The 9,403-nt window shown below is 39.4% G+C and overlaps 1 protein-coding gene across 1 annotated transcript; it reads left to right on the forward strand.

The window, feature by feature from the left end:
* The first annotated feature begins 5,887 nt into the window (after positions 1-5,887).
* Positions 5,888-9,182, forward strand: dusp1 (dual specificity phosphatase 1). The gene is made up of 4 exons (XM_023285733.3): positions 5,888-6,530; positions 6,752-6,897; positions 6,998-7,217; positions 7,892-9,182. Exons 1-4 carry the CDS (start codon positions 6,122-6,124, stop codon positions 8,245-8,247), a joined length of 1,131 nt encoding a protein of 376 aa, XP_023141501.1. The 5' UTR covers positions 5,888-6,121; the 3' UTR covers positions 8,248-9,182.
* The last annotated feature ends 221 nt before the right edge of the window (positions 9,183-9,403 follow it).

Raw genomic sequence — 9,403 nt, forward strand, 5'->3', positions numbered from 1 at the left:
CAAGGATCAACTGATTAGATTTTGGCAGTGATGCGGCTCATAGTCTGGACTCATGAATTTGTTAAAGATTTCTGTATCATTGTGAGATAGTAACCATGACAACAAGTGAACACTATGTCAGCTGCCTGCGATGATCACATGATTGTGATCCTACTACAAATCCACTGTTGTGGGCTTATCTCGACTTATCCATTGGAAATGATCCAAGGAACAACTGATTAAATTGTGGGGGTGTTTCTGAGTCCCATCAATTCCTGCTGCCCACTACATATTTAGGTCACGTGATTCAGTATCCATACATAATGTACACATGCAGAACACATGACTGGGCTCAGCTCAAGGTCATGTTTTGTGGATACATCTATTTTACATGGACACATTCCATGGTGCCATGATTTCTGCCACGACTGTTTTCAGCATTTCAGCCGTCAGAAATGATACAAGTGAGCAGTCTTGCTGGAGTACTGTGGTCTCTGAGCGCTTTTCTGTTTTTGTTATATTATTTTAGCCTTCTAGACAAATAATAATATTTTTTGTTTGCTTGTTTTCTTTTCCTTTTTTTTAGCGCTGGTGAGCTAATATGTCACTGTATGAAATGATGGTGATGGGGCATAATCTATCAGAAGTTTGGGTGAGAATATTTAAACCACAGATGTCTATTATCTTACCTCAAAAGTTCTCCTTTTACACTTCCCCATGTTATATAAAGTATTTGTCATTCTGTGTTTAAAGTAATGAGTCATCCTTCTCATGATTCATGTTAACAGTAGCCTAAAAATGTTTGTGCATATATATTTGAATCAAAAAATCTGCTTCAGGCATTTCTTTAGATTTCCCCGGACCAGTAAAATGATTTCACTGCTATTTAAAGATTAGCACTTCCAAGAAAAGGCCTGAAATGAAAACTGACCAAATCTATTGGTCAGGAGAAGGGAAACCTAAACTGATTTAAATACAGACTGATATACAGTTTCTGGGCAGGAAGACACAAACACTACATTTACCAATATTGTTCATACATTATAGTGCATAGACAAGTGTGGACATTTTTAACCAAAAAGCCATTTTATTTTATTTTAGTTTTATATTAATCTGCTTACACTGGTGTTTTAAGGAATATGCTATAAAGAATTTAAGTGACTGTATTCGGCTTATAAATAAGTTAAGGCAAGAGGATTATTTTTGTACCATAAAAACTAGAGCACAATTGTTATGGTTTCTTCAGGGCTGATACCAACTGATCAGTAGCGATCAAGGAGACCAATAACCAGTATGTTGAACTGATAAACATTTGTAATTAAAATGAAATTTTTGGTATTAAATTTTTAGAAGAAAACACACTCCATCACAGAACGCCATGAAAATATCTTTATTAATGTTTTAGATATGTTGAATTTAAAGAGAACCGCTCAGTTTTATATCTTTCACCATTTATAGGCTATTGCTCCTGGCATGTAACAAATCAGATAATGCTTTGGGCAGGACATTGCTCTAAGAGTGGTGACAACAGATAAAGAGAGGTGGCTGCATCAGAGCCAAAGGAACACATTTTTGAATACATTTTTATTTTATAGAGAATCGTTTTTTAAAACAATATTGATAACTGGAAAAATATTGAATTTCAGATCTGACAAACAGCCAGACAGATAATTGGTTGACTCCATTTCAGGAAGTTATTTCTGTAGGAATATCTATTGGTGCTGCTGGCCCCAAACATATCAATTACAATATTTGGCTTGAATAAATCATCGATACACATTGTTATAAAACTCTAATAATTCAGTCACATAAATTAGTCTTTACAAGCAAAGAGGCAACCAAGAAAAACATGCAGTCCATGTGAACTTGCATGTGAGACAAGTTCATTTTCAAGTGATATGGCCTTTCTTCAAGCTTCCTGCTCAGTAAAGGAAAGTGGAAGTGTTGTTTTCAGCAATATAAAGTGTAATGTGATCAGACAGGCCTTTCTCTGTTTTAGACCAATTTGGACCATATTCCAGCTACAAACCAGAAACAGAGAGCTATACGTCATGTTTTACGTAGTTTAAAAAATGCATCTGTCACATAAGAAAATCTACATGCTACATCAGTTGAGTTATATATACCTGAAACAAAACATATGTGCCTGACATAACGTGCCTGTTGCTGAGACACTAGAAGTGGATAGACCCTGTGTTTTCCCAGTGATGGCTCAGCTGTTGCTGGTGGTGACAGTGACAGTAAACAGGCAGGGGTGACAGCAAGCGACAGCGAGGACCACAGGAAATGCCTCTCTGTCATCCTTTCTTTCACTTCCCTTTCTGGACGAGCGCTCTCGTTGGTTATGGCCAATAATTATGGGAATCAAAAACAAAGCAAGAACTCAGGCTCTATTTTTGGAGATCAATTTCAATATTCTGTCACACGAAGTGTAATCACACATGCATTTTTTTGGGAGGACAGGGTTTTTCGTTGTTGAAATGCATGTTTCTGGGTTAATACATGGTCTTTTTGTTGGTCATCGTCACCCCAGAGAAAATTTGATACATGGGTTTGACCAAATTAACTTCCTTTAATAGGGTAGTCACATATTTTGGAAGTTAATATCATGCTAGATGCCAATAGCAGGTGATGCAAATAAGGCAAAAAGGGGATAAAAGTCAACATTTTTTACTTCATGAAAGTACGAAATTGCTTTACTAGGTTCATTATGTACTAACCGTCTTTATTCATCTCTTTGTCAGGTGTCTAATGTCTTTCCTAACCGTAAGGGCTTCACTTGAGGCAACACGTATTCACAGTGAGGACAAAATGTTTGGGTACGGACTGTTTTCAGAGCACATTTGACCCTCCTTCCCTGCATAGAGTGTAACATTTCTGCTTTGTTGCATGTGCCTCAGAGTTGACTCATCTCACAGGAGTGTGAGGTTAAACCGGCTGGAGAGTTTTTACACTCTGTTGTGATTGGTTAAGTTTCTGTATTTCAGGCTAACCCCTCTCCTCCCCCTCTTCCTTCCTTGCATAACACATCCATTCTCCCTTTGCCTGCAGTAAAAAAAGAGGGTCAAAACAGCACCAATGTAGATTCACTGTGTCTGAAATCCGCATTTGTTGAGGTTACAGTAAAGTAAGAATGACATCATGGCCTATAAAGTGCATGTCATCCTGATGTTTAAAGAAATGTACAGCTTAAAGCTCTCACACTCAGCATGACACTTGAGCTATAAAACCTTAAATAGATTAGTTTTGATCTGTTTATTGTGACTGTTGCAGATTTGTTAAGCTGAAACTTGCATGGGATTGTGAATGAGTGAGTGTCGCAACATTACCTGCTTTAAACTCGGCTTAGTAAACATTTGTTTCACAGCAAAACAACATCGGTGTGTCTCTGCTGGTTCATTTCAGTACACTAAGACTTTAATTCACCATGTAGTCAACGGGTGAGCGGTGTCCGTCAACAGTTTCCTTTTTATGAGACAGCAGTGTTGCCCATTCTGAGTCAGCAAACCACAGCAACAAATGAAAAGGGTTTCCCAGGACAGGCCGATCATGTTTGCTTTAAAAAAAAACACACACACATACACATACTCCGGTTGTGGTATGGGAAAAAAAACACCTCATCCACTTGTTTCAGTTAGGTCACAAATGAAACAAAACTAACAGGTCATCAGGAGATCTCCATCTGCTGTTGTCTTCCTGGAATACCAGTGTTTTGTTTCTCAGCATGTGGAAATTTACTGGACTTCAGATTTCTATACAGTGATTAACTTTTATGGTTAGCCTTTGCTCTCGCAGCATTGAACACTATGTACCGCTGACTAATAAAAACAAAGAATAAACTTTTATGGTGCCCATGGCAGGTATTTACTTATTGTCTTATTTGTCAACTCTCAGGTGAAGAGGCAAAATAGAAATCTAATTAAACACTAACATCATGGAAAATTTGGCAGATTCCTTATTTGCTGACATATAGACCATTTATACCAACACTTAAAATTAAAAACCATAAGGTTCACTATAATGATGTGATAAAAGGATAAAAAGTTTGATGATTAACTTTTATAGTCTCTGGGGATGACTACATATAACCTATTTTAATCCTAACTAAAGAAAAATCTGTCTAATTACTAATTTACCAAACATTGATTCATTGCTTAACAGGATTAATATTATGACGTTGGTAATGGAACTGCCAGCTAATGAATAATACACCAGATCATCATATTGTCATTTTCATGAACATCTTAAGTATTCTGATTGTTGCTGATGACCTTAATCATAATCAGTCATCAGTATTAAGTAGATATTTTGGGAATGATATGACTCGATGCTTATACTAAATTTAGTAATCTAGCAGTGACAATAACTTGATTTTGACAAAAAAAAAAAAAATCAAAATATGCCACAATAATAGTTTGAATCTAAGGCAACGGGTGCAGGATGCTGTCATAGTCCTGTCAATAGTTAACAAAGACACCCGGGATTTTGTATCATTTACATAAGTCACCCTTATTTATACAGCACAGGTAAAAAAAAAAGGCGCTGAAGTGCTTTCCAGGTTCAAGTAGCCTAACAAGTTTATATACTTAGGTTAAAGTCCTACAGTGTTAGTCATGGTGTTAATTTATCTGAGTCATATAAAGAATAAGGATTAAACCCTTACAAAATTCAACAATCAGCGTCTTTGAGTTTTTGGAAAAGCGCTTTATAAATAAAATTTATTATTATTATTATTATTATTATTATTATTATTATTATTATTAAAATTTACATAAAATACAGTTTTCCCTAACTAGAATAAATATTAGGGCTAAACCCTTACGGCATTATCAGTTATAGAGATTAACCCTACAGCATTATCAATTATGAAGATTAACCCAACTCATTTAAATACTAAGGCTAAGAACATACAGTATTATTAATTATGGAGACTGACCCTACAGTATTTTTAGTTATATTGATTAACTTGACTACGCTAAATATTACGGCTAAGTCGGTACAGGAACATTACTTATGGAGATCAACCTAATTAAATGAAATAGTAAGGCTAAGACTTATAGTACTATTAATTATGGAGATTAGCCCTATGATATTATATAATATGGACATAACCTTATAGCATAGTTATAAAGATTAACTTGGCTAGTTTAAATATTAAGGCTAAGACTGTAGAGTGTCAGTAGTTATGGAGATTAACCTAATTCATTTAAAGAGTAAGGCTAAGTAATATTGTTTTTTCATTCAGGAGATTAACCTTAAAATATTATTAAAAATAGACATTAAACTTTAATTATAAAGATTAACCTAACTACTTGAATACTAAGGCTAAGATCGTACAGTTTTATTGATAATGGAGAGTAACCTTACTAATTAAAATATTAAGGCTAATACAACACACTTTTAATAATTATAGAAACTAACCCTACAATATTATTAACAGTGGTTTCACTATTATTTATAAAGATTAATCTAACTGACTTAAATATTAAGGCTACTACCACACACTTTTGATATTTGTACAGATGAACCCTACAGTGTGGTAAATTATGGAGATTTACCTGACTACTTTCAAAACTAGAGAAAGTTATGACTTTATAAAAATCAATGTTACAATATAAATATCTTAAATAAAACATATAGAAACATCTAACAAATATCAGGAGGACAAAAGAGAAAGTACAAAACTAAAAGCAGAACGGAAGAGACTCAGAGGAAGAAGGACAGGAGGTCAGTGAACTCCGCGTGCCCGCGTACGTGCGGTGCGCCTGTTCAGAAATGTCCAGCATGTGCGCGAGCCCTCTGCCGCACTCGATGACGTCTGCAGCTCTGGCAGGACGCCACCGCGGGGCGGGGCGCCGACGTCAGCGTCCCCTCATTCACAAGCACGAGCCGCATATAAACGGTTTTAGTCGGCGCCCACAGACAGAAGCTACCGACTGAAAACTTCCACTTATTAGACTAAAGGACAACTACCGGATACGGAACACAAGAGGACAAGTCAACTTTAGATAGTCTTAAAACTTTTGTCTTCTTTCGTTGCTGTTTTTTTAAGTTAGTTTTTTTTTTTTTTTTTTTTTTAAACAAGCTAACCGGAACAAAGGACTCGACGCTACTTCGTAGGAGAGTTGTGTTTTCCAGCTTTATGTATTTGGATTTAACTTTTCTTTCCCGCCGCTCTACTATGGTCATAATGGAGGTCCCCACCATCAACTCTGCGTCCCTCTGTGGCCTGCTGGAGGACGACGTCCCGGGCGTCCTGGTGCTGGACTGCCGCTCCTTCCTCTCCTTCAACTCGTCCCACATATCGGGCTCCACCAACGTCCGCTTCAGCACCATAGTCCGCCGGAGAGCCCGGGGCGGCCTGGGGCTGGAGCACATCGTCCCCAACGAGGACACCCGGACCCGGCTCCTGTCCGGGGACTACCAGTCCGTGGTGCTGCTCGACGACCGCAGTTTGGACTTAAGCCAGGTGAAGAAGGACGGGACTCTGATGCTCGCTCTTACAGCCCTGTGCCGCGACCCCTGTGGAGCCCGTGTTTTTATTCTCAAAGGTAAGAAAAAGTCAGCGGCACAATTGTTTCTTCGTATCCTAACAACGGGGCAACAAATGCAGATTCCAGCTGTCACCTACCAGCTGGTGCTGGAGTATAAACAACGTTCCAAAATAGCCCCATGAGCAGTTGTCACCTTTTTGGAGAGCCGTGTTTAAATGTACATGTCTTTGTGGTGTCCAGTGATCTGACCTTGTTGTCTTTTTAAAATCATTTTCCAGGCGGATTTGACACATTTTCCACAGACTATCCAGAGATGTGCACTAAGCCCTCCCCTCCACAGGGGCTCAGCTTGCCCCTGAGCTCCAGCCATCCAGAGAGTGCTGACCCAAACTGCAGCCCATGCAATACACCTCTATACGACCAGGTGTGTATTTTCACAACTTCTGTAATTACATTTACACCACACAGTACACTCACTTTATCTGCCTTGGATTTAACTAAGTGGTTTGTTTTTCTCTGTCTAGGGGGGTCCTGTGGAGATCTTACCTTTCCTGTACCTTGGCAGTGCGTACCATGCCTCCAGAAAAGACATGCTGGACATGCTGGGCATCACCGCTCTGATCAACGTCTCTGCCAACTGCCCCAACCATTTTGAGGACTCCTTCCTCTACAAAAGCATCCCCGTCGAGGACAACCACAAAGCAGATATCAGCTCCTGGTTCAACGAGGCGATTGAATTTATCGGTGAGCATCATTTTTACTCTCTCAGCTGCTAAATGTGAGGACCTGTCACAGCGGTTACCACTGAGTCCAGCAAACAACACAAACACCTAACCCCCCTCTTCCTTCACTCCACTCTTTGACTGCTGGATTTAAATTTTAAAAAGTTCCCTCCAAAACCGACCAGCTGGCTCGGCGCAGGCTCCCCACTTCACCACAATGGTGGTTACATCATCGCCAGCTCTCAGGCGTAGAAAAAGGGATGCCCCCCTCTTTTAATGAATTGTGAGGTTACAGCCCCAAACTAGTTTTGTAGTGAGAGGGTAGGCTGGCCGTGCTTCAATAGCTCCCTCCACACACAGCTCTTTGTTCTGGCCGAACAAAAGGCAATTTCTCCTCACTCACTGTCAGCCTTCCTCCCAGATCAATACCCCCAGCGGGGGTCTGTTCCCCTTCTTTGTCCATTCAGGCGGCCTCCTTTGGGAATACACCCCACTAGCTCACACCCTGCCCCGCTATTAACTGTGTTCCTGTGTCCTAATGAGTGCTGTTGAATTTAAAAAGAAACTGAACGTGTTACAAAGACTTTTGTGTCTGTGGTTTCCTGTGACAGGCAGAGTTTTAACCTCACCTCTATATTTATCACCTCGTAGATGTTTACAAGCCACTAATTTTTCTTTCTCTTCTCCCCCCCTCAGACTCAGTGAGAAATAAAGGAGGTCGTGTGTTTGTGCATTGCCAAGCAGGCATCTCCCGCTCTGCCACCATTTGCCTTGCGTACCTCATGCGGACCAACCGTGTGAAGCTGGATGAGGCCTTTGAGTTTGTCAAGCAGCGTCGCAGCATCATCTCCCCAAACTTCAGCTTCATGGGTCAGCTCCTTCAGTTCGAGTCGCAGGTCCTGGCCTCATCCACGTGCTCCTCAGAAGCAGGCAGTCCAGCTATAGGCAACAGCAGCACAGTATTCAATTTCCCTGTCTCTATCCCCGTTCACACCTCAGCCAGCCAGCTGTCATTCCTCCACAGTCCCATCACCACCTCTCCCAGCTGCTGAGGAAGCTGTGGACGGCTTGTTTGGACTTGAACTGCAGCTCACAAGTGACTGAACAGAGCACTTCACAAAATATGCTCCAGATTCTCATCTGTTTATCCATTGATTGTGATGCTGGTATCACTGAACAGAATGGGTACTATTGTCTGAGGTCAGTTCGTTTGACCCTCTGATCTGCTGGCCAAATCTGTGTAGGTTGGCCTCCTCATTTCAAAGGGAGATTTGATAACTACCATCAGGCAGTGTTGTTGTTAACCTTCTAAATGTGAAAGTCATCCACAGTTTTAATTCCAAATGACTTGGGAAATTGCTGCAAGGTAGATGAGATTTCTCTTGTATAGGAAATAATCTGAATATTCTTTATTCAAAGGACTGTTTTTTTTTCATGAAGGCAACTGCTTTTGATAATCATAATCATTTTTAAGTAAGACAAAAATGAGAGGGCTAACAGTTGTCTCAGGAATGTTGACTTATCCTCTCACATGTCCATTGTTTTTGCTTTCTGCACTGGTCAAAGAAAGCAATGGAAACATACTGCCCGGCATGGCATGGAAGTAACTCTTTCATTTGACGAACAATGAATGTATCCCCCTTTTCTCAACACAAATGTGGCAAAAATCTTCATGTTTTAGAGTTGAATAGCTTGCCAATTCAAATGCAAATAGCTGCCTTTCAAGACATCATGAAACTTTGACGATCCTGACACATTGGGGAAAACGACCACAAAATACCTCATGTTTCCGTACTGTGTACTGCAGCGCTGAGATGGACAGAACCCCAGAAAACTACTAAAATGGGGCCACATTGTCCTCTCTGACTGCATTCTGACATATTTATTAACATAAAGTAATATATTTCTTTATCATATATATTTTTCCAAATGTTTGTTTACATGTTGTTTTTTTATACGACTGAATAAATGTCATTTGGCTTTTGTACTAAGTTGCACATCTTCTCCTTTTGTCTTCAGTTTTGATAATAGCCAACAGTACAGCTAATAACACAGATTAAGTTTTGAAATACATATTTTATGTAAACATCTAAAAAAAAAAAAAAAAACAGTATCCCGAGTAAACTAATGCAGATTTTTCTTTCCATTATGAGTATATCAAATATAAAACAAAATTATGACCTTATTGTGCATTTATTAGGTCACCAC

This window comes from Amphiprion ocellaris, chromosome 13 (genome assembly GCF_022539595.1).
Source record: "Amphiprion ocellaris isolate individual 3 ecotype Okinawa chromosome 13, ASM2253959v1, whole genome shotgun sequence".
NCBI classification, from domain to species: domain Eukaryota; kingdom Metazoa; phylum Chordata; class Actinopteri; family Pomacentridae; genus Amphiprion; species Amphiprion ocellaris.